We start from the raw sequence: 27,855 nt of genomic DNA, 5'->3' as shown, positions 1-27,855 counted from the left end.
GATTGACCCGGTCCCAGGGCTGCCCAGAGAGGCAGCCGGCTGGCATTCCAGCTGTGGGATCTCTTGTAGACCTGAGAACACACACTTAAAATGGATGAGCTGTTTTACCAAGCACTATAAACCAGGCCTTAACAACCTTTACGAGAAAGCAACACCTCCATTAAACTTCTTATAAACTTCATGGCTCTCAGAAGAAGACATTAATGGCCCAAGGAACAACCTACAAAACTGGTTTTATTCTCAGTGCTGAGCTTGGTCATGCCTCATCTACTAATTGATGAGACTCTCTTCCTGATGTTGTGACTAATGACAGACTTGAGCAATGACAAGGGCCTCCAGGCAGCCCAGCTTCCAATCAGCCCATCTTTGTTGCACCTACCCCCTAATTTCAGATTCAGAAGTGATTAAATTCTCTGACAAAGCCAGTCCCCTCAGAACCACGGAGCATGAGCTCTCCAGCAACCAGCAGAGCATTTCCAGTCAGAAGCCAGCTCTGCTCAGCCTGGCCAAGCTCTTCCAGCCAGTCTTTGGTGAATCTGCCTGTAGGACACCTTATTTCTAGAGATGGACAAATGGAACAAGCTCTTCCTACACAAAGGCATTTATTAAAAGTTATTCAGAAATTAATTCCCCTAATCCCCAGAGATGTGCACAGCCCTCACAAAGCTTAGAGTGAAATGAACCCAACTCAAGCAGGCCAGCCCCAGAGCTGTGTCCAGCACAGGGATGTCCCCACTAGCACTCCAGGCCGCGCATGGCAGCGATGCTGCTGGCCATCCTGCGGGGCGTGCTTTTCGCAGCCTGCCGGTAGTCCTCTGGCTTTGCCTTCAGCAGAGTCACGATGTTCTGCAGCGTTCTTGAAGGCTGAAGGCCGAGGGCATCCATCACGTTTATTAGATAATCTGCAAGGTTAAGGATAAACATGTACTTGCACAGGTCACAGACACGGGGCAGGTGATGGTTATCCTTCCTTCTTCCCAGCAGCAAGAATCCTGCCACTGATGGCTCTAACCCACAGGGAAGGGCAGTGTGTTTGGAAGCTGACTACTGCACAGGTTTGGCTTCCTGAACGCTGATGTGGACACTGCCTGCTCTGCTCAGAGGACTGAGACGTGTTCTGTCACGTTTCAGTACCTGCAAGACAACACCCTCAGGGTGGTCAGACACCATGGTCACGGATAAGGGATCACAATCACGCTTTCAAAGGCAAAGAGCTTGCAAGAAAGCTGAGAAGTTCTGCAGAGGTGAAGGGTTGTGAGGCAGGAGGGAATTCCAGCTCACTGCTTCAGAGTCAGCTGGGGAATCGAGGATGGAAGGAAGAATGCTGAGCAACCAGCCTCACATCCACAGGCTTGTCTTTAAGCAGTATCAAAAAGACTCTCGCTAAGGTCAATGGCATCAAGCACATTTACCAGTGAGCTGAGGAGGAGATATTGCCTGACCTTCCCTGCTAAGACTGGAAGGGAATCCTCTCAGTTCTGAAGGACTTTGACTTCCACAGTCAAGAAACACAAAGCAGTGAAGAAGCAGGAGCATGTGCTGCAAAACCACCCTTCCCTCTTGAGGGATGTGACAGGACACTTTGCAAAAGAGCAGCTGTGAACCACTCCACCGTGCTGGGCACCAGACCAACATGTTCACTACAGCAGAAACACACACTGCAGCTTCTTCAAATCTCACATAACAACAGAGCAGCCCTTGCATTCCAGCAGCAGCCCTGTGGACATCTTGTGCCCCCCACTTACCAATGTCTGTGGCGAGCTGCTTCGTGGAGTGCACCGTGAGCTCTGGTATCTGCAGGATGACCTCGCAGTAGGTCTGCATCGTGGCCCTGGCAATGGAGCCCAACCAGTAATCTGCCATGTTGTCCAGCTCGGGCACTTCGTCTCCTGCACAGAGAACTCTCCTTAGCTGGCAGCTCATTCACCTGCATTAGTGCTGCTTTTGTTACAAGACAAATGGGTAACTGCTTCTTCAGCAGGACATTACAGTATCCAGAGCTGATCAGCTGTTTGGAGTAGTCAAAGCAGTTGCATATCCTCCCTGATGCTACACAACGCTGAAGGCTAACTCAAGCCCCAAACCACTCTCCTTGCCTCTACTACTTCTCCAGGGAGGTCATTTCCAAGGGGCTGACAGGGGATCAGGTTGAGGTTGGGGCACTGCCTGTCACGTTCCATAGGACCACCTTCCAGGAGCAGTTCACAAACTACAGCAATGCCAAGGATTCATGGGGGCTTTTTCAAGCTCCGAAAGCATTCCTTGTCCATCAGTGTTTTGAAAATGAATGAGCTATTAAAATGTAAATGCTTTAAGATGACAAATTACGTAATGCAAAAACCTCTGCGTGTCCTCAGCAGGCTCAGGAGATCTAACTGCCAAGCTCTGTGCTTCCTTGACTGTCAGTGGAAGTAAACACAGATTAACCACACAAACCGTGGTGCGCTGCCAACCTGCCAGGAAGCATTATGCAGCTACTGTTGTTACTGCAGCAGGATGAATGACACACAGGTAGGGACAGCCATCTGAAGAGGGAATGTGAGCCAAAACACAGCTTGCTGCGAGAAACTGAGCAACAACATGCAGCAAGAGCCCTGCAGTGTGCTCTGGGGAGAAAGCTGTGAAGAGGCACCTTCTGTGCCTGAGGGCTGTGGGTGCCTCAGCACCCATTGCACTTGTTCCAGCACAGGGCTTTCGTCACTGTGGCCAGTGTCTGCCCTGGTTTTGGCTGGCACAGAAACATCAATAACATCTTTCAACAAACACCAAACTTCAGACCAAGCTAAAGCTTCTGGTCTGAATGAAATTGAAAAACATTTTACCCGTTAGTTAGAGGTTCCTCCTGGGTATCACCACGAGAGTATTGGAAGAAACAGCATGACCAGATAATAAGAACTGGACCTCCAACAGCTTTGTTAGCACAACACATCACATCCGTGTCATGCCAAAATGTGAAAGCTTTGCTCAGACACTTCAAGTCTTTGGTTTCACCCTACCTTGTTCTGGGGGGTAAGGCAGTTTTCCAGCATGTAATGCCAGTTCCAGAGCAGAATCCTCTTGAGTGACAAATGGCTCAAGGTGGAGAGGAAGCGACATAATATATTGCCCAATCTAGAATAAAAGCACAAAGAGCTGAGTCACTGAACAAATGTGAAGCAAGTACTTTGCTAGAGGAGAAAAGTCAACTGCAGTAATCCACACCTGAAAGCAGAAAGCTGAGCTTGACAGCCACTCGCTAACCTACATCTGCCCAGAAACAAATTGGCTCTTGCTCACTGCTGCACTTTGTACAAGAAATAGTTTTTCACAAGGTCAGAGAAGTAGTCACTGAAACAATCATGTTAGGAAGAGCCTGTGCACAGAACTGTTCCTCCAAGCAAATCTTTGCTCTCTGGAGTGTTCCTGGCAATTTGTTTTCTAGAGCAGAATCTAAGAGATGGAAGCAAACAAAACCACTGAAGAAGAAACACATTCCAGTGACAATGTAATAGTGATTTACAGAAACGTGTCACTCCCAGAGAGGGACCGTGCTCACAGATTCACACGAGAGCTGCAGAACCTCAGGCATCCAGCAAATACTGCACTGTTACTGAATGATTACCTGCTGCTACAGAGACTCTTCCTAGGTGCAGATACAGATCAGAGTACTCTGCCTCCCATTACGGGGCACGCTCATTAATAGTGTTTTCTGAGCTCACATCAGCCAGCCTTTTCACCTACGCAGCACACACATCAATTTGTTTTCTGCACAATACAGCAGTGTTACTTCAAGACTGCCCAAGAGAAAGCCTTGGCTTAGTCTTGGCCCACCTATCGCCCAGCAGCAAGATAAAGGGTGGATCTGAAAAGATGTCCGAAAACAAATGCTTTGCATCTGAAATTTTCTGAAGTTCCTCTTTGCCTTAGACAGGCAGAAGTGTGCTTTGATTCCTCACAGGATCAAGTAGCAATCTCACACATCTCAGCTTTAACTCTTGGTGAAATGGACAGGTGAGAAGATTCATCCCCTTGCCAACCACACACAGCTCTTGGTGAACTGCACTCATCAGAAAGCTCCTCAGAATTCAGCAGCAGCCTTCCCTTGAGGCTTTACCTTATCCACTGCCCGTGAGCTTTCTAAACCAAGCCTGCCCTTGAAAAGCCATTCCCTGTGTAAGGCACGGAACGCCAGTAGCATAGAAAACTTCCTTATCAAATTATACTTTGTATTGAGGTAGCAGCAGCTCATATTAATATCTGAACTGCAAATCTGGCAGCAACTTGAAACACCAAGAGAACAGGAAAGCTGTCTGGGTGCTGTTCAGCAGCACAGAACCGAGGGGTGCCGAGTCAGAAGGAATGCACAGTTCATTTTCCTTTGCCACTCAAGACACCCCACTGCCAGGCAGGTTTCACTGTTATTCCATCAGAAAGAGAAACCAGGGAGTCACATGGGGATTAGAAGGGTAAGAGTTCAAGACTTTTTAACTTCCTAGTACAATTAAATCACCCCAGTACACATCACAGGAGCTCCTCTGCTATATGAGCTGCATTAGGAAGATGTGTTCAATGTTCACCCCTACAAACAAAAGCTGGCAGCTCCCATCCCATTACAGGAGTTAACACTGTAAACAGTACAGTTCAACAGAAGAACCACTCCTTGTGCTCCTGACTCCTTTTCCTGGTCCAGAACTTGACAAGGGTTTCACAAAAGCTACAATGAATGGCACAACCCAACTGATGAGGGCTGGACCACTGAGAGCATCTATCACCATCATGTAATAATTTAAACAAACATTAGGATTTTACACAAAAATGGGAAATGCAGAAGAGATTCCCCCAGTGCTGGGCTTCCAGTAGCACCCCAGCATGCTCTTACATTGCTGATATATTCCAGAGGAGTCAGGCTGAAGTTGGGCAGGTCATCTGTTAGGGTCTCACCAATGCCACCAGAACTCCAACCCTGTAAGGCAAAATGTGAGGAATGAACCTATGACTTCCCAGAGGACAAAATTTATTCGTACTCAGGAAGGGGTCACCAAGCAACATGAACTGCAACTACCCAAGAACTTTCAGAAAGCAGAAGACAGGTAGTGGGGAAAACTGCTTCCTTTATCCTCCTTCAGGCCCAGAACACACACCCCTTTCCACACAGCTCCCTGTGAGAAACACGTGCCCATGCAGGTAGGAAAAGCAACATCTCAAGCCAACATCAGAGCTCACAAACTGCTGTCTGTGGTGAATGCTGCGGATGAAGGGATGCAAACTTTGCCACTCACTGTAGCTCATGGAAGAGATGTGATACCAGAGGGAAACTATGACCAGGAGCAAGGTAAGCAATAGCGAGCAGTAAGCTGCCCTAAGGTGTCCATCCCACGGGTAAACCTCGCCAGCCTGGATCAGAGCAATGCCCCCACCACTCACCTCCATCTTTGAAACGAGCAGGAGCTGCTGTTTGATGCGAAGAAAGACAGAATCAAAAGCCAAGTGGTGTGCCAGCTGGTTGAGGCGGCTCAGGGCAGATCGCGATGAGGACAACAGGTTGTGGTTACTTGTTCCTTTCTCCTAACACACACAGAAAACTGTTTACATACAGAAGCCACTAAGCTGCCCACAGAGAGGCTATGTTAACATCCTTCAGAGATCTTTATTAGGTCATCCTAATACAAAAGGGCTGTCCTCTGCAACTGCACAGCTTGGCTCCTTTGGGATGCCCTATCCCAACCAGTTAGTCAAGACAGAAACTGTGCACTGCTCCCTGCAATGGAGAACAAAGAACAAGCATCACATTCCACCATGCCAGGCACCAGCACAGGCCAGACACCAAGACACTTGCAGAGAAGATGGCAAAACTGACTTTCAGTCAAAGGGCACAACTGATTCCCTGCATGGAATTAAGCAAAAGTTTTCCACGAGGAGTACCTCTGGAACTTGACTATTTAGCAAACATTAAAGTCAAACATGGAACACTGAAGGCAGAGCTGCACATGTTGCAGGTAGATGAAGTGCAGAAGAAATCTGAACATTTTGAGGAAACAAGAGATTCATAACCTTGACTTCACAACCACATGTGACCAATGATGGCAAACATAACTGAGATCAGGAGATAACTGGAGTCATTCTACCCTGCTCACAGATGCACGCCTGAATGATCTTGCAGAATGATAGTTCAGAATGGATATGGCAGCAGAGCGTAGGTGGCAAAGGAAGTCCTGAGAAGCCAGTCTGTGGGCTCCAGAACTTGAGACGGCTCCAACACAATCTTCCCAATGTTTTCCGTGACAAAAATCTCCCTCACCTGAACTGATAAGGGCATGTTCACAAAACACAGCCAGGATCTGGGGAGAGATGGAACGAGTCCAGGCTTCCTGGGTTTGGACATTTTATCTCTCCACAGATCGTTGTCTGTGTGGAAGACTTGGAACATTGCCCATCAGAAAGCTGCAGCTCAGGGTGAAAAGTAATCACCCTGCAAGGGGAATCCAGGTCTCATCTACCACCTGTGGGCCCAGCAGCACCCCAGGACAGAGGCAGACTCCCCCAGCATCAAAGCTACCTTTAGAGTGTAAAGCGTTTCCATAAGGCTGGCATACTCGGATGGATTCTCCTTCAGAAGGTAATTGTATTCCTGCCAGGGATTCTTGATGGAGCTCTTCTTTTCTGCAGAACTGGTATCCTGAAAGCCAGAAAAACTACAGGGGCTGTAGGAGTCCGAGAGATACTTCCCAGCAGAGGACAGAATCCTGAAAACAAACACACCGAAGTCATCAGCAACATCCTCTGCAGGTACCACTGTGCTTCTCATGTTGGCCCCAGGAACAACACCACATTTATGCTACTTCAGGAGAGTATTAATTGGTGGCAGACACTAACTACAGCCAACACTCACATCTAGTCTGCAGCTCAAAAACACTGAGAAGGAAGAGAGGGTTGTGCTCTCAGGGCACCAGGCAAACACAGAACAAACCCAGCTCCCCACCCTGCAGCCCCTGTCTCCTATACAGAGCCCAGGCACTCAAGTCAGAATAAAGCACTTCACAGTACAAGAGGCTGAGCAGTGCAATGCTTACAAGCAACCAAAGATCTATGTGCTGCCTGTGCTTGATGCTCCTCAAGTTACAAGGAATCGATGGGTTAAAGCACACCTACACACACCTCAGTGAAGGATTCCTGCCCCATCTCACAAGGGAGGGTCAGAATCTTGCCAGTTTGATCTGATGGAAAATTCCCTCCCAACCCCATTTGTGGTGTCATTTCGATAGCCAGCCACGTATCCAAGAGAAAGGATTCTTGTGACTGTCACAGGGCACAAGAGAGTGGAACAGTCCATGACCATTCTCTGACATCTGAGCAGATGGGGAGGGCAGTGGGGGAAAACCCCCAGGCTCTGCTTTTCCTCCACGCACCATGGAAGCGCCTCGGTGGCTGTTTTCTCTCAGCTTGCTTCCTGTGCTAACAGCTCACAAATGAACTCAGCAGCGCTCACCTGTTGGCCAGCTGCTGCTCGAAGTCTCCACACTGGTGAAGGAGCTCACCACAGGTAGTAATGATCCTGGGAAAGGACAAGACAAAAAATGCATGTTGGGAGATTTGAGGCAGATAATGCCAGAATCCTCCCAGAGAACACGTGCTAAGTGATTATAAAATGCAAGAACCAAACCACAGCCCACAAGGGACACATCTATCACGAGCTAATTTGGCTATTCACTGTGTCCATTTGGCAACAACCTGGGTTTTTCTGCCCAACAGCCTCATCCACATACATACTGCTTCTCATCGTGGCTAAGGGTGGCTCCATGTCACTGGGAAAATTCTAAGAGCTGCTGATATTTCGAGCAATAGGACATGGAGCCCTGCTCCAGACAGGGTGGGGAGCCTCACAGCTCTTACTGTGCCAGCAGCAACCTGAAACCCAGTCACCAACACCAAGGCTCCCAGCAGCACTGCAGCCAAGCGAGCACAGCCCCGCAGCCTGCACTAAGCACTTGTGTAAACTGACCCCAAGTAATTCCCTATGACGCTGATACAAAAATCAGTTCTGAGCTGGGCAAAAGAAACCCCCATTACCGGACAGAGTTTTGGAATGCAGTCCAGTCCTCCTGGAAAAGGGAATCTGATGGGATATCATCCAGTTTACATTTCTTTCGTATAGACTGCAATGTATTTGTAAAGTCAGATGTATACCTGTAACAAGGAATGGAGACAAGCACCAGCATAAGAGAACAGGTTGAGAGCAGCACAACTGCATGTCCTGCAGTTTGCCTGTTCAGCCCTCTACAAGGACCAAGAACCAGGAATATTAAAAGGAGTTCAGAAGAGACACTTGTTCCAGTCCAAACACATGAATGTGAAGAACTGATCAGTCACAGCCCACTCAAGCCTACACTAGAAAACAGGCTGAAACTCAGAGGAGCAGATGCTCTGTGGCTACCTGGTTGCTGCATATGGGTTACAAGAAACTCTCCACTCCCACAAAAAGGTCTGAGTAAGACACTTTTATTACCACTGCCCCAATGACACCTCCTAGAAAAGACCAGAAAAAGTTTATAAGGCTACTGGTACTCCAGCATCACTTGGCCCCTACTCCAGGAACACAGCGACAACAATCTCATGAATTTGTTTTCTCAGCTACTCCCCAGATGAGAACATGGATAAAAGGAGAACATTTTGTCTTCCACACCCCCCCTGTTCTTTTCTTAAATAATGCCCATAAGCTGTAGGCATGCACACTGCTATGTAACTGCCTATAAAGAAGGTGAGATCAGAGAGGTGTGCTTCCCTCTTCCCCCGAGGGCACCAAGGCAACAGGTTGATTTATACCTTGTGAGCAGCACTTTTGGTATCAGGAGGTAATGGGTATTGGAACGCTATCTAAGTGGGCTGTCGGTGATACTTCAACACAAGAACTTGCAGTGAACCTCACTCTATAGGGTACCTCGCCCTTTCAGGTAGCTTCCTAATGTGAGGTCACTTGTCCCAGTAGGTGTATTTTTCCCCGCTGAGATCTACTTTCATCAGCCAAATCTGTCTTTGTCTCATGCTGCTTCAGGAAACATTTTCCCCTCCAAAAGTACTTTTTAAAAACAAGTTTCAGCCCAACCAGAATAGAAAACAGCCAAGAAAAGTCTCTGATTTTGCCACTAAAAGCTTACATTTTCCCCTAAGAAACAGTCACTGCCTGAAGGAAGCAGCAGGAGGGAACATCAGATGATTCGCACTCTGGTTATAGATACTTTCCACTCTCAGCCCTTCTTCATAAGCTACAAAGTCCTTGGCCACAAACTGAGTACTTGCTACTCCCGCAGGATAAATAGAGCAGCGTAACTAAAAGCACCTTACTTGGAGAAAAGAGCTTTCAGGGCCTTAAGGAGCCCACACACTCCCAGTCCATCCGTGAGCTTAATGCAGTTGTCGATGGCTCCAGAAGCCAGGATGAAGAGTTTGTTGACTGAATGGTTCAGTTCCTGGACACAGTCAATTACTTCCCAGTGCTCCTAAATAACAACAACAAAGTTAAGCCTGACTTTCAGTGAGTGTCTAGGCGTTAAAGACACCTTGTGTAACATGCACTTCTCCCAGTATCCTCTGATCTTGTGAAACACATAAGGGAGAACAATGTTGGTTGCTCCAACCCTCCTGCTAATAAAAGCTGCCAAATCCAATGTTTACCAGGTCTTCAAGAAAAAACAGTTCAGCCAGCAACAGACTCTTTTACAAAAAGGACTTTCCTCTTGGCCTTAAAATCTACTGAACCTGAAGCAGGCTCTTGGTTGACAGTAATATTCTGGTAAAGTCTCCAGCAGATCCGCACAGTGCTGGTTGTTGTGTGAAGAAGGAAGGAGCTACCTCTAACCTGACAGTGCTGCTGAATTAACTTCGTTTCTTAAGTTACTTATCAATAAAAAAAATACACTGCAAGCAGGAAACATTCCCAAAAAAATAGAGGAGGAAGGAGAGCAATGACAAAGACCCTTGTATTTAGTAGAAGTTTCAAGCCTCCCCCTGTGTAGTTGAACAAAGACATTACCAAGGGCACTGCACTGATCTGAATGAGGAGGTTTTCCTCTTCCAGGTCTCCATACTCGAGTTGATAGGGCTTGTAGGGACCGTACACCGCTTCCACCAGTTCCATCACTTTCACCAGGTTCTGCTCCTCTACAAGGAATAAGGTGTTTAGTCTACAAACAGATGAATTGCTACTAAAAGCCTTGCTTCAAGCAACCTGCAGCAGTTCCCCAGTTGGAGCCCGCTGCCTACACAGCCCTGGAATGCTGCCCAGCAGCTTCAAGTCTCATCTACACAGATTTTACTTATTTATTTAAAACCAAGGTTATTATCTCTACCTGCTTCCTAAGCCCAAGATGTTCTACCTCAACAAGTGCCTCAAGAAAATTATCACTCACTGCTCTACAGCAGCCTGGGTGACAAGAATCTATTAAACATTCCAACCTACAGTGGAAGGGAAGGAGTGAAGCCGTTTGAGAAGTGAAACACATTACTCCCACACCTTCAAACAGGGGCAATCTCATTTATCAGGAGGTCTGGTTAATATTCAAAATTGACACTAACTCAATCCACTTGGCACTTCTACTTCACGGTGCTCCTCAACCACAGCTGAAGGTGAAGCATGAACTCAGTATTTCAGTGCCATCCTGTCGAGCAGAGCTGCAAACCCAAACAAAAACCAGGTCTGAACCACCATTTCTCAAATCAGAGCTGGACACCAGCTGTTACATAGAATCATAGAATAGTTAGGGTTGAAAAGGACCTCAAGATCATCCAGTTCCAACCCCCCTGCCACGGGCAGGGACACCTCACACTAAACCATCCCACTCAAGGCTTCATCCAACTTGGCCTTGAACACTGCCAGGGATGGAGCACTCACAACCCCCCTGGGCAACCAATTCCAGTGCCTCAGCACCCTAACAGGAAAGAATTTCCTCCTTAGATCCAATCTAAACTTCCCCTGTTTAAGTTTTAACCCGTTACCCCTTGTCCTGTCACTACAGTCCCTGACGAAGAGTCCCTCCCCAGCATCCCTATAGGACCCCTTCAGATACTGGAAGGCTGCTCAGAGGTCTCCACGCAGCCTTCTCTTCTCCAGGCTGAACAGCCCCAACTTCCTCAGCCTGTCTTCATATAGGAGGTGCTCCAGTCCCCTGATCATCCTCGTGGCCCTCCTCTGGACTTGTTCCAGCAGTTCCATGTCCTTTTTATGTTGAGGACACCAGAACTGCACACAATGCTCCAGGTGAGGTCTCACAAGAGCAGAGTAGAGGGGCAGGATCACCTCCTTTGACCTGCTGGTCACGCTCCTTTTGATGCGGCCCAGGATACAGTTGGGTTTATGGGCTGCGAGCGCACACTGCCAGCCCATGTTCATTTTCTCATCAACCAGCACCCCCAAGTCCTTCTCTGCAGGGCCGCTCTGAATCTCTTCTTTGCCCAGCTTCTTTACTGTAAAGCTTTGTCAAATTCAAACTAGCAGCAAACCACAATTACCTTGAATCCTGGAGAGAAGGAAAAATCTTTACACCCCAAGGACAAACAAGCAATGGAGCAGGTTGCCCAAAGCCTGGGCTGCCTCCATGCTTGGATGTTTTCAAGATCAAACTATGCAATACCCTGGGAAACATGGTCCGACCTCATAGTGGACCTTGCTTGGAGCAGGAGGTTGTACCAGACCATCTCCTGAGGTTCCTTCCAGCCTGAATTATCCTGTGAATCACAACTGAACCCTCCCCTCACATACACATATGTAGGAACTGGTTTGACTCTGTTCTGCTGAGTCACCTGCCTTTCCATTCTTGAGATACTTCTTTTGCTATATGTCTTACCCCACAGCAAGAGATGGAAATGAAGGTTTATTGGGGTTTTCTTAAACACACTCTGACAGCAGGGCAGCAGCTGTCTTCCTATTCCACCATCTTCTAGAATGTGACTCCATTTTTCCAAGTCCTTTTTAATAATTTCTATCATGAACCACAAATTAAGCTAAGCCAAGGATAGAAAATGACTGCCAAGAGTACACAAAGACAATAAAACCAGACCCAATGACAGTCATACTCCCTCAAATTGCCCAGTAATCATAATTTACATGATCAAGAATCTGGGTTGAAATAGCTCAAGACAATGGTACGAGGAACCAAACACAGGAAAAGAGCATTAGGAACGCTCCATTAGCTTTAATTTAGGATTTTCCCTTACCCAGTCTTTGAAGGGACCCTAGTAGATTAATAAAGGACTATAAATAGCCAACAGTTCAAATGAGGCATAAACTTATGTAAACACAACACCTCACTACATTGTGGTTTGTGGGAATTATTCACTGAGTCATGACCAAAACGAGATGACAAACAGAGGGTACGGATAGCACAGGTTAGACTTTGAATCAAGCACCCAGGATGCTGCTAGGGAATAAACTACCCGTGGTTCAGAAAATGTATCTGGCCTTGCATTTTTACCTGATTAACACATAAGCCAGTAGCAACAAAGAAACTACCAAAATAAAACTTCAGCACTCAATGGATGCAGCTTTCAAGCAGGTTTTCTCTTGTTTAGCAAGGTGTGACTTAATTCCAGGAAACTCCTCAACTTTAATGCTTTGTAATCTTTCACAATGGCCTTCACAGATAGCTTCCCTAGAGACATTTCCTCATCCATTAGGCAGAAGAAATAGTAATGCTCATAAAAGGAAAAGTGCTAAACATTATTTACCATGACAGCCGTGTACATGTACAGTCACACAAGGGTGCAAATGTCAAAGGTCAATACCACAGAAGAGAATCCCTCCTTCTGTGTAAAACTAAAGTAAATCCCAAATGGAACTTTACAAAGGAGCTGATGAACAGAGTGACAAAATACAGTGCAAGAGCCTTACTCAGGTTTGGCAGCATCGCCACCTCCAGCCCTTTTGAGAAGTGGACGGTGGCATCATAGAGCTCCAGAAGTTTATTCAGCTTGGTTTCTTGTCCTGTTCTCTCCACAGCAGTGCTGAGGCAGACAGGGATGGAAGGCACCAACGCTCCCAGAGTTTGGATTAACAACACAGTCACAACTTCATGGGGGTTCCTGAAAACCTGTGACAGCAGAAGAGCTACTAAGCAAAAGTGCATTATCCCAGAGGAACACGAGTGGCAGAAAGCAGCAGATGGTTTCCAGAGAGAACCCCAACATACAAACCACATCTACCAGCACAGGAAGCTGTGAAGACGGGTACAGGTGAAACCTGAAATCAGCAGCACACAGGCACTACAGTGTTTCAAAAACACACCTGGTAGAAAGAGGCACTTGAAAACAGAACGCTTAGTTTACACAGGTGTGTGGGGAAAAAACACATGTATCCCTAAAATACGAAGGAACTGTACTATATCATGAGCCAAGTTACTGGTCAGATAGGCAGAAGTCCATGCTGGGAAGGTCAGAAAGACTGTAATCAGCTGAGAACGTTTATTTACATGCACCACCCTCAACTCCGGCACAAAATGGGTTACAGCCTTTGATGGGGGACTTTTTTGCCAGTTCATCTCGGTTATTTGCTTTGAAAGCTGGGCCCACCATGAAAAAGGTCCAAGAACTCTCCAGAAAGCAGATGCAGCACAGGAGACTGAGTGAGATGAGCTTTGCCCCGCATGCCATTTCCCTCTCCCAACCAAAGAGCATCTGCTACAATGTAAGCTGACATCTGACATGTAATTCACATCGAATCATTAGGCAGAAAAAATACATTTCAAGGGAACATTCTGCTCCTCTGCAGCATAGGCCCAGCACTTGCACTAGGCTCCATAACATGAAGATAAGAATCTCCTACCCTTCATGGATGAAAAGCCTCTGTGAGAGGTTGAAGAGTATGAACTTCTTTCTTCACTGCACTGAAGGACAACTTTTTTGGATTCTGCATTATTCTTGACAGGAAAAACACGTACACAGACTCAAGGGGTGATAGCAGAAGCTCTCACATATCTTCCACCAGTGACATGGATCAGTCTAATATGGCCCTGAGGGCTTCCTCCAGGCCAAGTGATAAAGCAATTCAGGCATTTCAAATGTCTTGCAACAGAACACATTTGCAACACCGACAAATTAGTTTTAACTTAAGATACAGATGAAAGTGATAGAGCAGCTTTAATGCCAATAACGCAGCAACCTTGCTGTTGGTGGAACACCAGAAATCAGATCTTGTCTGCAAGAGCTGGACAAGAAACAGAAAGCAGGTTGCAAGCTCTGTCCTGCATTGATAAGGCAGAGCACAACTCAGAGGGTGAGCTTTGTGACAATTAGGAGTGTGCTCAGTCCTGTTATTAACCTAGCATTGAATAGTCACTGCACCTGCGTTGCCCACTGGAGCTGCGAGTGCCAGGTCCCAAGGAGTGTGTCGTACAGTTCAGTTAACTGGCGATTTAAGCTTAAGTCACTCTGGCAAAGATCCTGCCATGCTGCCACCAGCTGCACCTGCAGAAGAAGAACCATTCTAAGAGGAGAACTGACAGTCCACAGATCCAGATACTGTTATTTCAGACTGAGAACTTGCCATGTTCAGCACTTCTGCTAACACACAATGCCCACCCTCGCCCCTCTCCCCAGGCTGCAGCATAGCATTTTGTTATAGTTCAGCACCACAGAAGGAAAAGACTTTCAGCACGAAGCTAGAGGCTTCTTAGTTGATACAAGGATTTAATTAACATTGGCATTTTACTCATAAAATGAGCCTGTAACTGATACCTCCACATAATAGTTGAAATACTTGGCAAGCCCCAGCCTTGAACTTAATCCTCAAAAGTCACAGTCATGAGAGAAATTTGAGGATCAGGTTATGGCCACAGCACTGTCTGGAATTCCAACTTTTAATCTTCCTTGAAAAGAGTTTACAGAACTCAGCAGCTGGCAAGTCGCAGCAATAAAGTTCTGCTGACATAGCCACATCCAAGAAAAGCAAAGCAGAACTATAAGGTTCAGAGAATTCAAGCAGAACCCACATATCCTCTGTCTATTGCAGGAAGAAGCACACAGCCCTGAAGGGAGGCTTACACTTGAAACACAGGGAGCAACTAAAGCTGTTAAGAGCCAGGAAGAGAAGACAGAGAACACAGAGAACAGGTTCCTGCCTCCTTCGAACAGATAAGATACGTGATGTAGCAGCTCCCCCTACGGTCCAAGCCAAGCAAGAGGTCGTTTTTATTGCTCTGCACTAAAGGATTATCCGGATACTGACCTTGTGACATTTATAATAGTAAGCAAGGAGCTGGGGCATCCGATCAATTTCAGTGAAGACTTTAACAAACGTTTTTGCCTGATCTAAACAAAACAAAGTAATAGATCACAGTCAAAGGTGAGGGTGAGACATTAACCTCACTGAGCAAGAGAATTCTTCTTTGAGGGGAACACACATAACAGCCTATACAGACAAACGCACTTTCACCTCATTTGCTTATTTTCTCAAACAGGCGCAGAACTGCCTTAAACTCACACTCAAAAACTAGAACAGGCAGCAGGCACGAGGAATGAATTTAACTTCTTCAATGTATCTAGTATTCAAGATGGATAAAGCCAGAGGGTTTCTTGGGAGGAAATAGCAGCTTGTTTCTGGAAAACAGTTATCTACAAAACCAGAACATACCTCGCAAAGTCCTCAGCTTTGCCTTCACCACTCCTCAAGCTGCTACCTAACCATGTATGCTGCCTCAAGACTAATAGCACAGTTAGCTCTTACATGAGCCTTTGAAACCCCAGTTCCTCAAAGGTCTGGTTTGCAGGGTGAGGGGGTGATTGTAGCTCTGTCCACAGAATACATCAGTAATGAGACCTTGTTTGCAAAGAGGACCCAGAAAGCAGAGAAACAAAAGCACCAAGTAACCTGAAGTGCTCCTCATCTGTGCCAGTCACCACAAGCAGATGCTCTGTGGACGTTTACAGGTTTATGTTACAGGAGCTGGACTTCAGGAAAAAAACATGATTTCAGTGTAAACAGAGAAACTCTTCAATGGGAGAAAAGCCCCATGTCTCCACAGGCCCAGAACAGCCTCAGGACAAACACCCCCCACCCAAACATTTTACTCTTTAAAGACCATCAACTCTGCGCTGATAGCGAATGACACCAACAGCTACTGACCTACAGACTGGGAGTTAAAAGCAGCAACAATCTGAGGGCTGGCCATGGCCTCCAGCCGGTTCTTCAGAGCCTCCAGATGCACACACTTCTCAGAGTAATCCGGCGTATCCACAAGCATTGTCAGGCTGCTCTGCATGCTCGTGAGCTTGGCCGAAATCACAGGCACATCCTGCCACAGGGAAGGCAACCTGGTTACCCAACAAGGCCTTGGAAAGCATTAACACCAGTTCCATCATGACATTTTACAAACAGGCACTTGTTTTAGAGTCACTTCAAAAGCTGCTTTCAAACACAGTCTCCCTGCAAAGCTGAAGGCACAAAGACCAGACAGAATAATGTGATACCTACCTGTGTTTTAAGAGTCTCTTCAATGTCTGCACTTAACGTGCTCCATTTGTCTGCTTCCTGAAGTGACTCTGCAGCCAACTGCATGCGAGATTTCACTCGGTCAATCTCTACCAGGACCTGAAGAAAAGATAAACCATGTTGCCCACTGAAACAAGAGAAGACTGCACAGACACTTATCCTATGGGAGCGCTTTGGGCTTGGACTTAGAGAAAATGTGTGAAAAGATCCCCCTGTTACAAGGAGGAAGGAGCTGGCTGACAGAGTGGGAGCTGTTAAACCAACCTCCAAAGTCAAACAACAGAAGGCTGGTTTGAGGCCTGGGCTGCACTTCTGGTGTCCACTTTGCCTGAAAAACTCTATGCACCCAAGAGGCAGAAATCGGTGTCCCCAGTCAGGTAACAGCAACCTTCCTGAGCAGCAGCATGCTCAGCTGCTCCTCACAAAACACACTGCACTGGGCTGTGTCACCCACCTTCCCAACATTGGCATTAAAAGAAGTGGTTTTGCCTATCTCGGGTTCACAAGACTGTTTAATAGGAACATCACTGGACACCTGAGGGTTTCACAAGCTGCAGACGACCACTGAAGTAAGACAAGCACCACCTGCATTGACTGAGCTGTGTCTTCTTCAAATTTCTTTATGTCTTCTTTCACGAGGATCATTTGCTCCTTCAGGAACGTCGCCTCCTGTTTCAAGACCTCCACTTCCCGGAGGACTCTGGGCATGTTCTGGAGAGCCTGATGGCTCGTTTCTGCAGGAACATCGAGCAGAACAGTGAGAAGGGCGGGAGAACCCGCACAGCAAAGAGGGAGGTTCGCAATAATCTCATCTGATCTTTAACAGCACCACAAAACAACATCGATTTAGCTCATGGAACCATAGAATGAGCCTGGGTTGGAGGGACCTTAACTCCTCCAGTCCCAACCCCAGCCACGGGCAGGGGCACCTTCCACTGGAGCAGCTTGCTCCAACCCGGCCCAGCCCCCGCCCACCCCTGCCCTGGCAGCGGCAGCCGCTTCCCCGGTGGGGCCGGGCCCGAGAGGGCCCCGAGGCGCAGGGGAGGCCGCTCCGCGCCGGGAGCGGCTCAGCCGGGCCCCGCCTCACCTTCCACGGCGTTGTTGACCTCCTGGATGAAGAGCTGCAGCTTCATCACCAGCGTGGCGGCGTGAGCGTCCACCTTGCCCGGCGCCTCCTGCTGCACGGCCCGGAAGGCCGCGTTCACCCAGCTCTTCACCTCGAACTCGTCCGACAGGAACCGCGAGAAATCCATGGCCGCGGCTCGGCGGACAGCGGGCAAGGCCGCCGGGCCCTGCCGGCCGCCGTACTCCTGCGCGCAGCCGCGCGGGGCGGGGCGGAGGCTGCGGCCTATCGGGGAGCGGCCCCGGCTTAGTGCGGGAGCCGGCGGTGCCGGTGCGGGGCAGCCCCCACCGGAGCCCCGCCCACCCGCTCCCGTTACCGGTGCGGGCCCCGGGCCCGGTCCTTTCCCCACCCGAGTGCCAGAGCTGCCGCCAGCCCAGGGCCCGCGGTGCGTGCGGGGGCACACGGCCGGTTCCGCGCAGGCCGGTCCCAGCACAGCCCCTGCACTGCCCGGGCTCCGGTTTGTGCCTTCTGCAAACCACATCCCCCGGGGCGCAGAGCAGCCACGGCCCCGTCTGCACATCTGCACCCCCCCGGCTGAGAGCAGCGCCTGCCCCAGAACAGCCCGGCCCCGGCTCCCTGACCCGAGGGATGAGTGCTGCTATAGGGTTACTTTTTGTTTAATTATAAAAGTAATGGGCAAAGGGAGAGCTGGCCCAGGAAGCAGCTGGAAAGGCTTGGCTGGAAGCAGCGTTAAGGCTGCAGGGCTCTGCAGCAGCCTTCTGTAAAGCAGGGTCAGCTCCAATGAAAGGCCACGGCAGGAGCAGGCTGCTTACACCCCTCCTGCCAAATAAGGACCCAGAAACCAAAAGGAAGCAGGAGATGGCAGATCGCTCCATTCCAGAGGCCAGGCCGGCCCTGCTGGCACGCAGTCCCTCCCCTCACACAGAGCTAAGGCTCCATGGCAATGTCCAAGCCTGCTGAGCTTCAGCTGCTGCCACCGAGTGCTGGCTCCGGGAAGCCGGTCACCTCTCCCACCTCGCTGCAGGGCTGTGCGCCTTGGGTGAACGCAAGTCTGTACCTCAACCGGATGGGATCCTGTGAGAGAAAGGAACAGAGGGGGACATGTCATGGCTGCAGAGCTCAGCCGCCCCCCTTGCTGCAGTGAGTCACCCTCTGAACGGGCAGAGGAACGCCTCAGCCATGTGGGAAGACCTGGATCTTCAGAAGCACATAAGGAGCAACTGGGAGACCTGTGCAAATGTCCCCAGGGCATGCCTGGCAATCCCAGCCTGCCCAGCCTTTGTAGTGATAGAGGATTCCTTACACCATGCTTTGGTCCATGATCATTCATCAGTGCAACACAACCGCTTGTGCCTGGGGTGGCCTTGTGTTCCACCAGCTGCAAACATCTGCACAGTGTGTACCAGGAGCCATCTGCAGGTGGATCGAGGCAGAACTGCCCATTCCACCCTTTAAATAATAGCTCTGAAAGCTGTTTCAGTGGGGAAAATTCCCCCTGCCCAGCACTGCCCAGCATGCTCTGTCCTCACTGAAAACACTCTCCCCCTTTTTCATACAAACACCCCACCATGACAGTGACATTCTGAGTGCTCCACCAGCAGAATCAACCACCACACATACCTTGTGTGGATTGGAGAGCAGCAGCACCTGGGATACCACAGCAGGGGGGAGAAGAGGGCTGAAGGCAGGCAGCTCGGAACCAGAGGCTGGTTGTAACTTTATTTTCATGGTCTGGAAGAGAAAACAAAAGGAATGCCTTTTGGTCCATGCAGGAAAAGGACTGGGAGTATCACCAAGCCACAGAGCTGGTTAAAGATACACCAGCCAGATGCTATCATTTAATGAAAAGCATCTCTTTTGACAGCCCGCATCTGAAGGCAGATACTCCTAAATAGGCAATTCTGTGCTGCAGGCCCCACCATACAACAGGTTCACCCTTCAGAAAGCAAGCCCTGCAGTTTCCAATGAGTGAGGCAACTCCCAAGCAAGAAGCAGTGAACCTTCTCCTCAGGACCCTTCTGAAATCCCACTCTCTGCTACTCACCACAGGCTTCTCACCTTTGGGACTGCAGCCTGGAACGTGATGTCCTTAATCGGCTGAGCTGATGTGCTCAGCATGGAAAGAACCATCACCAGCACGTCTGGTCGGCCAGGAGCAGGGTCGCTGGAGAAGTGGAGCATAGCCTTGAAACCATTCCTATCGAACACAGTAAGTGGACAGATACCACCTGCCAGAGACAAGAGAAGAAGCATGGATTCCCCTCCCTTCTGAGGGCAGAATGACAAAGACGGGATAAGGAGCAGCAGAAAGGAAACACTCAAACTTTCACTTCTGCTAGCAAACTCACAGCAAGCAGCAATACAGCACTGCCTGGGATGTACATTTCACCTTGAAGGCAGAGAAGGGAATCTGAATGTCTAAATTGGAGATTTAGCCACTCAGATTTCAACAGACAGACAGAGATGTCAAGTGTGGATCCAGGAGAGATGTAACTGATTGGCACACTCAAGACTTAGCCGCTTATGACCACTGCCTGGCAAATCCACAGCTGCCTATCACCAACCAGCCCTTCCAGAATGTGGCAAAGCCTCCACTTGAGAGACTGGAGGCAAAGGCAGAAGATTAGCCAGGGCAGGAGGGTCCTGACTGCTGAGTAGGGAAGGACAAGGACCTTTCCATGGTAGGATCCCTAGCACTTGCTCAATTCTCAGGTGCATCAAGTCCCTCATAGAACAGTCACTACTTTTCTCCAGCCAACCCATACAGCATGAAGCTACTTTGCCTTGCTCCCCTGCAAAAAACACAGAAGAGCTCTAGCAAGCCAAGCTGGGGCACAGAAATCACTGCACTTACTCGGTGTAATTGAAATTAAAGGGACAAAAAGGTTTTCTAGAGAAGCATCATGGGAAGCTGGATGCAAAGAGGCAGCAGGCTTCAGCTCGTAGTCTAGACTGGAGAATGAAGTATCTGCCATTGAGCTATTTGGCAGATCTGGGAAGGGCAATGTCATTGGTGATAAATGCCTAGAAAGAAAAGCATGTAGAAAGCTTATATTAACTAGGGAGACTCTATGGTGTGTACCATCTGCTGCTGCTTCTGTATGTATCCCAATCCCTTATCCATTTTAGATATAAAGAAAGTACAAGCTTACACTGAGTTCTTGAGAAATTCACAACCTGCCTCTGTTTTCTAAGGAAGAAGTTGCTGTGTCAGCAGTCATTAAGGCAGACTTTGATTTCTGTTACCACCACGAAGTTTGTTTCCAGGTTTCGGAAATCCACTCTCCCTATGCACAGACTCTGGAGCTCCAGTCGGTGACATTGAATGTAATTCTAGCTCAAGGACAAGGTTTTTGTTGTTTTAGTGCAGTATCACCTTGTTCCTAAGCCATGGGATTTGTCTCCCCAAGTTCCTGACCCTGGTGTGCATTGAAAAAGCTCCATTAACAAGTCCGTAACAGCTGAAGAGCCCATGCACAGATGGACAGCTTGCCGTCCTTAACCACTGCAGCTGAAAGGTTTCCCTAAACCTCACTGCTGTAACCCTGTACTCCTCATCTCCAAAGTCAGACTGTGTTATGCACAGATTCCTCACCAAGATAACGTCCCGCTGCTGGAGGGTGGAGAGAGCTGATCAAACAGGCCCTGAAGTTTGTTCTTCTCTGAACAGGGGTCTTCCCAGCCCTCCTGCAGTCCCAGTGTTTGAGCAACACTTACAACTTCACCATACCCATTGCGTACAGCAGTCTGAAAAACAAGCACTTCTGGTTCATAGTAGAGAACATCAGCAAAAATCCTCTTAAAAATCACCTCTGGTTTAATAACGCTCCTTAAAGTAGAAATGAGTAATCTGGTTGCAAACTGTGACTGAAAAATTCCTGGCAGAGCAGGCGGATTCCAGTTTCCCTTCAGAACCACGTAGTGTAACAAAGGCTGCCAGAGAAAGCTAGATCGAGAATCAGATCTAATTTTTGTCCTTTGTACCTTATGGACTAAAGTATCTGAGGATCACTCACCTCTGCAAAGCCAAAATCAGAAGGTGGTTTCTGTACAACTGGAGAGTTGCTGAGATCTAAGAAAGATGCCAAAATGTCACAGGTCAGTTACAGAAAACAAGGGTTTTCCACAGGTTCTTCCCTTTTTGTCTAGCAGCAGTCTGTCTACAGTCTAACACCAATAAAGAAACTGCATTCTTGAAAACTCATGGCTGAAAGGGTCTACGTCCTCCTAGGGCCAACGTTAGAGTCAAGTTCTGTTTGTATTAAACCCCATGACCCCTGTCACCAGGGATAACATGGCACTGAGTTGCAATGACAAACCTAATGACTTCAGCTCCTCCTCGAGCAGACAAGCAGAGGTGGTGCTGCTGTGGCGGGAGGTGGTGGTTGTGTTTGCAGACTGGTCTGTGGCACACTGGGATGTCGCCTCCAGCTCAGAGAAGTCAATCAGTGTGTAGCTCTTCATGCGCCTTGGGGGTGGTTGGTGTGCTTGGAAATAGAAGAGTTAAAGAGAAACCTCCTGAAAGGAACTGTGTATTCACAGCACAGGTGTGCCCAAAAGGACTCCCAGGGGAAGAACCTCAAGAATACTTTCTATCAGCCACATGTAAAAGAAAATGATGGCTACATAACAGTTTTCCTGTGTTACAGGGTTTAATCCACATTTCTTTTCCAAGAAGCACTTCCCAAACCCCGCTCACACTGATGAGTAGGAACAGAGCTGTCATGGAACACTCCTTACCTGGTGCATCCACAGAGCTGGTGACTGGACCTCCTCCAGCCCCATCTTCAAGGCTGGCTACAACCTGCCTGTATTGTCTGAGTGCCTGGATGAGCTTGTCATTAGCCTGCAGTATCTCAGCTGGAAAACAAGAGGAAAAGCACACTGTTAATGTCATAACACAAAGTTCAACTTCACCCACATTCAACTTTCTCACTCACAACAAGGAGTTCACAAGTGAGAAAAAAATGATTCACTATAAAAATTCTCAATTAAGATCTACTTTGTGTGAGTTTCTGGAGACTCAAATTCACTTAAAATTAGCTTGAAAACTTACTTCAAAACTTTTTTAACTGATGAATGTGGTACCGTGTACCCGGAACAGGGCAGTGGAATCACTCTCTGATATAGTGTGTGGAGCTCTGTGGAGGGCTCCAGTGGGCTGATGGGGCTCAAGGGTCTCATCAGTCCTGGTGCGGTAACAAACCCATCAAGTTACAGGTGAGGAGATAAAGTCTTCCCCCTTACTAGTGTAAAGACCCCGTTAACATGACAGCCACCTTGGCTGGAAGAAACTGGATTCACTGTTTAACTCTGGGCTCCAAGTGAAAATGAATCATTTCTGGAGAGGAGTCAGAGGAGACTTAAGCCACTTCCATGGGGGGCATGGTTTAAAGGTGAAATGGAAAGCTCTGCCTGCTGGGTAGCAAGTGCTGAAGCATTCCTCCTCCCAGGCAAGGGCACACCCCACTTGTCAAAGCAAAGGTATTTGAGCTTAGCTGCAAAGAAATGCAAGGACAGTGTTGGCTCTTACCTAAAGCCTCATCATCATCCACTGTCTCGCTGGCAAGGCGAAAGAGCAGCGGCCTGAGCTTCTCACAGCGTTGAAACAGAGTCTGTGGAAGGAAGTGTTTCACATCATTGCTCAGGAGATCCCAGACATCCTCACAGTTCTCTGTCACTAGAATCACCTGAGGAAGAGCATTTACCTGTAGGGCCTCCTGGTCAGATCTGGACAGTTCCTGTCTCTTGTAGTTTTCTAATAACTCATCCATACGTTTAACGTTCTCAGAAACCTCACTGATGGTGTTCACTCTTCTGGACACCTGAGCTGACTTTTCTTGTTCCTGTAATGAAAAATGACATAAAGGTAGATGATGATTTGGCTAACAACAAATCCTGAAAATCCTCCCTCCCTGGTCAGGAACAGGGGTCCTGGTCACAGCCTGAACTGCCAAATCATCTCCCACCCTCCCTGCTGCAAGCACAGCTCCTGACCCAGGGACTCCCCACCTCCTTGATCATGCTCTTGATCAGACGGTTGGCAGCCTGCAGGTCCTCAGGGTGGTTGCTCTTCAGAAGCCTCGCCAAGAGCTGTCAAGGGGAGAGCATGGGACAGCAGTGAGTGAGCAGCAGGCTCCGGGCACACATCACATATGAGCAGATACTGAGACACCCACTGTCGGAATAGTTTCTATAATCCTGGAAATACATGGGCTCATGTCCCATCATCTAATCCAGATTTATACTGCTGCCTCCTACAGCTGCCTGCACACAGTTTGGATGTTCTGGGAATGGGAACACTCTGGCTTTGTAGAATTTCTGTAAAGAGAGAAACCCTCTCTTGGGAAAGTTTAATAGAAACTGATGTTTTCTTGTAAAAGGTTTCACTTCTACTAGGCAAAAACTTCTGATAAAGCATCAAGGAATTCTCTGCTGTTGTACAGCAAAAAGCATCAGCATCACTCCGAAGGTATTGTCTGAAACAAAGCTCCCAAAGTGCGACTGAGCCTCTTGGCCCATCAGTACAAATCAGAGAGGGGCAGGCATGAAACCCCAGAGTTTTACCTTGGATTTCTCTTCATCTGTGTCAAAAATAGAATTCTGAGGCCTCGGAGAAGGGGGAGGCAAAATTTTGTCTTCTGGCAATTTGGGGTCTTCTTTCACAATCCCTGCAATGGGTAACAACAGTTGCTCAGTGGTACCGCACTGTTGGAACACTCAACAGTGCATTGGACTTTGTACCTATTTCCTTCACCCCTCCACAGACCTTTCCTGGGAGAGAATTTCAGGGCAGAGATCCCCAAGTTTGTCCTGTACCTTTTCCCTGCACACCAGTGGTGAGTACTGTGAGCACAGAGGCACGAGGCCAGCCTGCTCTTTAGCAAAGCTGTTTTTTGGTACATCTCTTTGAACAGTTCCATGCATCCTTAAGGACCCCAACGGCCTGTAAGTGTGACCCCTGTCCTCTTGCCCTCACATGCAATGTTTTAGGAAAAGCCGAGTCACAGACTGAAGAGGACACGTCTCTGTGCTCTCCAACTGTGCCACTTGGAAGGCTGAAAAGGAAACCGAAATAGCAGAACTAAACCTTGTTTCTTCAGCATTTGATAAGCATCCCGGATTTTAACTTCCTGAGGAAACCAGACTGTCCAACTGAATATGACTTCTGTGACTCTTGACTTGACTTTTGCTGAAGACCAGGTTCCATAGTACTGAAAACCAAACAGACAACAAAGTTTAAAGCTAAGGAATTGGTGCCAGGTAGAGCACCTGGGTCTGGCCCCACAGTGTCTGTGTGCAGAGACTAAGTAGCAAACAGATGCCCAGCACTTCATTCCCTGTGTTGTCAACTGGGTGTCTTGCAGTATAGGAAGTAATGTGGATTGCTGTGGCTGTAAATACAAGGAATGCTATTAAGTGTACGATAATTACCTAAATATTATATGGCAATCAAAATGAAATAATTTCAGAACTTCTCTGATCAGTTATTGGCTCCGAAACCAAAAGCAGATTGGTTTCTTTTCAGTTAAAACAGAACAAAACAAGAAATGAAAGTTGTCTTCGGATGCTCTCTGATTTCTCTCACTACCACTTATGAGCACTCACTTTAATGTGTTACAAAAACATCCAGAATGGCAAAAGCCACACACAAACACAAGGCATTTTAAACTCATTGAACAATACCTGCTCTGTCAAGACAGCAAACCCAACTCTGACATTTTGGTTGCACCGTGCTGTTCCACTGAAGCACCTTTACCAAACCTGGCACCAAGAGAAGAGGTTTTGCTGCTCGGTTAAACCTCTCCCTGAAACCGGCTCTTTGAAGCTCTGCTGTCGAGGTGATGTCATGGAAAACAAAGCCTGTGCGAGTGGCTAATGTCTGCGGGACCCACTAAAAGGGAAGCCGATTACTGGGTTGCTGAGAAGGGTATCTAAGAAAGCTGCAGGCCTGCTCTGTGATGCAGAGGGGGGATCACAGGCTCTGATAAACAGGTCTCCATTTCTCGTGCTGACAGGCACTGCAGGACAGAGAGAGCCCCCAGCTACACCTTTTACAGGGGATTCACATCCAGTCCTGGCACATGGAGGCACAGAATGAATTCTGCTCTTCTTCTGTCCAAGATTCAGTCTAAGTTTTCATATCCAGCACAAAGCAAATAGCCCCCCCCACCCCCAACAAGGAGCAGCAGGACCACAACCACCTACCTTTGGGGAGAGCACTTTGATCAGCTCATTCAGAAACCTGAACTTTGCTATTTCCCTGTGAAACCTGTCACCACAGTTATTCACACAGGTCTCCAGCACCTGCAGAGGACAAACCAGACACTGCACACACAAGTCTTGGGGGAAAACTGTGCCAGTATAACACTGAACTAAGAACTTTCTGGCACTGCATTCACAAACACAAGATACTGGGAAAGTTGTGCAGCAAGAACATGTATTTTTCCTTCATCCACCTTTCTTAAGCAGCACGTTGAAGACCATCTGCTCTGTTCTATGTATCATTAATAACTTTTGGGCCACTGACCCGGTGATGGGACCCCAGGTAAAAAAGCACAAGCTGCACTGAAACCCCTCTGCAGAGCGAAGAAGAAGAAACAGCAGCAGTTCCTCCCTCTTACACCCAGTTTCTGGATTCCTTGTGCAATGGAAAGTTAAAAGGGAGAGACATCAAAAAGGGAGAGACATCCAAGAGAAAAAGAAGCTGTTGTGCCTCTCCCCCCAAACTCTGTTTCCAAGTTACTGCTGCTTCTCTGCATGTGGATGAAAGCACTTACTGTGAGTGCATGGAGAGCTTCCATCTCCTGAGGTGACTGTATCTTATGTGCCAGCAGCCTCGGTGCAAGTGATGGGCTGGGGAGTATTAGAAGCAAGTGAGACAATGCACAAGTTCCCAAGCAAACCCCAAATGCTGCTGATTTTTGCTGCAAAGAGCAAGTGCTGATTCACAACCCTCTACATGGCACGAACACATGGGTGTCTGCTCTGAAGGAAGAGCATCAGTAAGCTTTAACCAGTTTAACTAGTTCCTGCTCCTTCCCACAGAGCCCACACTGTGTGCTGGGCTGTGGGATCTCCCACCTCTCTGAAAGGAAAAGCAGAGGCTGAGCTCACCCAAGGCTTCCCTGCAGATCCCCACCCAGGATTCCTTGGCCAGCCTCTCAAGAGGCTGGTGACAGAGCAGCAGAGATGCAGCAATGGACATCAGAGCCCATTCCTAGGCACCAGATTCCCTATACCACACAGCTCTGCAATACTGACGCTGGGGTGCAGCAGAGCCCAGCCAGCACTCCCAGCTCTGTCCCAGGCCCTATTCTCTGCAGCCATGAGAGAAGGTCAGAGCCAGGCACCCAATCAGGAACAAACCCCAAGAGCCGTCTGCCTGCCTTACCCGTCCATGTCAGCGTTCACCTGGTCACAGAACCGCTGGATGCATTCCCAGTTTTCCTCGGGGATACCTGGCTCAGTGGCTTTGTCTTACACAGGAAAGAAAAAGACAGGAAAACAGCCTCAGCGTGAGAGGCGTGTGAGGGCACAAGGAGGAAGGGCACAAGGCAGGAAGCGGCTCCAACCTCCCGCTGCTCCCGCCTGTTCTAGGGCTCTCTGTAAACCAGGCAGAAATGGAAGGCACAGGACAAGCAGGAAAGAGCTGGTACCAACACCTGCCTAAAAAGAGGCCAGGGGGGACCCTCAGAATCAAAGTCTGGCAGGAACCGAGGTGCTGAAAGCAGCAGCATCAGGTTCCTTTTAGCGCAGAGCATGAGAAACTTAAAACCATTTACAGGCAGCTCTCCTGGGACCGGGCAAGTGTTCCTGTGCAGGAACAGAGGCACAGGTCACCATTTTGCAACAAGGCTGCAGGAGTGCACATCCCAAAGCTCTGCCTGCATGGCTGGATTGGGGAATAACCTTCTTCAAGCACTCAGCTTGGGCAGGACTGAGGACAATGAAGGACAGGAGAGACAGGGAGTGGGAAAGACGCAGCAGGTTAAGACAGCCCCCATGAACATCACCCTAAAGGGGCTCCTTGGAAGAGATGGGCCCTTCCCCACGGAGCTGAGGCTGCTCCAGTGCCCTCCCGCTCAGGCCCCAGCCCCACTCACTGAGCCACAGCTCCAGCTCTGTGGCACCGGCCATGGGCTCCGGCTCCAGCTCCATCCCACCAGCAGCAGGAAACGGATCCACCCCCACTCCTCGCACACTGCTCGCTGCAGAAAGCCCACACGTTTGCCTGGTGTGGACGTGCACTCCACGGGCAGGGCCCATAGAACACCCAGCCCACAAACACACCCCTGCTGGCAGCTCCTCCCCTCGC

General features: G+C 48.5%; 2 protein-coding genes across 4 annotated transcripts; both read right to left on the bottom strand.

Moving 5' to 3' along the window:
- Positions 1 to 585: 585 nt before the first annotated feature.
- COG7 (component of oligomeric golgi complex 7) lies at positions 586 to 17,839 on the bottom strand. 3 transcript variants are annotated; one of them, XM_065684961.1, is made up of 17 exons: positions 17,541 to 17,839; positions 17,039 to 17,187; positions 16,436 to 16,552; positions 16,088 to 16,256; positions 15,191 to 15,273; positions 14,308 to 14,430; positions 12,860 to 13,058; positions 10,007 to 10,134; positions 9,319 to 9,470; positions 8,047 to 8,163; positions 7,466 to 7,531; positions 6,536 to 6,722; positions 5,404 to 5,544; positions 4,859 to 4,942; positions 2,997 to 3,111; positions 1,746 to 1,889; positions 586 to 902 (listed from the first exon to the last, which is right to left on the bottom strand). In XM_065684961.1, exons 1-17 carry the CDS (start codon positions 17,704 to 17,706, stop codon positions 736 to 738), a joined length of 2,307 nt encoding a protein of 768 aa, XP_065541033.1. In that variant the 5' UTR covers positions 17,707 to 17,839; the 3' UTR covers positions 586 to 735. The 3 variants fall into 3 exon arrangements, with proteins under 3 accessions (XP_065541033.1, XP_065541032.1, XP_065541034.1); XM_065684960.1 differs by having other exon boundaries at positions 9,319 to 9,473; positions 17,541 to 17,838; XM_065684962.1 differs by lacking the exon at positions 17,541 to 17,839 and having other exon boundaries at positions 9,319 to 9,473; positions 16,989 to 17,076.
- A 338-nt stretch (positions 17,840 to 18,177) lies between these two features.
- On the bottom strand, positions 18,178 to 27,820 carry GGA2 (golgi associated, gamma adaptin ear containing, ARF binding protein 2). Its single transcript, XM_065684957.1, has 17 exons — positions 27,644 to 27,820; positions 26,932 to 27,016; positions 26,318 to 26,393; positions 25,746 to 25,844; positions 24,628 to 24,751; positions 24,105 to 24,208; positions 23,550 to 23,630; positions 23,246 to 23,383; positions 23,071 to 23,152; positions 22,278 to 22,397; positions 21,857 to 22,024; positions 21,554 to 21,609; positions 21,133 to 21,284; positions 20,392 to 20,561; positions 19,596 to 19,765; positions 19,158 to 19,268; positions 18,178 to 18,611 (listed from the first exon to the last, which is right to left on the bottom strand). The coding sequence occupies exons 1-17, from the start codon at positions 27,804 to 27,806 to the stop codon at positions 18,501 to 18,503; spliced, it is 2,010 nt and encodes a 669-aa protein (XP_065541029.1). The 5' UTR covers positions 27,807 to 27,820; the 3' UTR covers positions 18,178 to 18,500.
- Positions 27,821 to 27,855: the final 35 nt, after the last annotated feature.

The sequence above is a fragment of the Lathamus discolor genome, chromosome 6, assembly GCF_037157495.1.
Source record: "Lathamus discolor isolate bLatDis1 chromosome 6, bLatDis1.hap1, whole genome shotgun sequence".
Classification (NCBI taxonomy): Eukaryota; Metazoa; Chordata; class Aves; order Psittaciformes; family Psittacidae; genus Lathamus; species Lathamus discolor.
The sequence above is the reverse complement of the archived record's forward strand: the minus strand, read 5'-3'. Positions and strand labels throughout refer to the sequence as shown.

Bases quoted from the DNA above. Each gene is read 5' to 3' on its own strand.
- COG7 (XM_065684960.1), bottom strand. From the start codon at position 17,706: ATGGATTTCTCGCGGTTCCTGTCGGACGAGTTCGAGGTGAAGAGCTGG. The intron at 16,553-17,038 runs GTGGTGCTTGTC...TCTTTTCTTCAG, and splicing joins ACACAGCTCAGTCAATGCAG to GTCCTGGTAGAGATTGACCG. The intron at 15,274-16,087 runs GTCAGTAGCTGT...TGTTTTGTTTAG, and splicing joins TTTTAACTCCCAGTCTGTAG to ATCAGGCAAAAACGTTTGTT.
- GGA2 (XM_065684957.1), bottom strand. From the start codon at position 27,806: ATGGGCCCTGCCCGTGGAGTGCACGTCCACACCAGGCAAACGTGTGGG. The intron at 24,752-25,745 runs GTAGGTGGTTGT...TTTGGTTTTCAG, and splicing joins TCAAAGTGCTCTCCCCAAAG to TACTATGGAACCTGGTCTTC. The intron at 22,398-23,070 runs GTAAGAGCCAAC...CTTGTTTTCCAG, and splicing joins GGATGATGATGAGGCTTTAG to CTGAGATACTGCAGGCTAAT.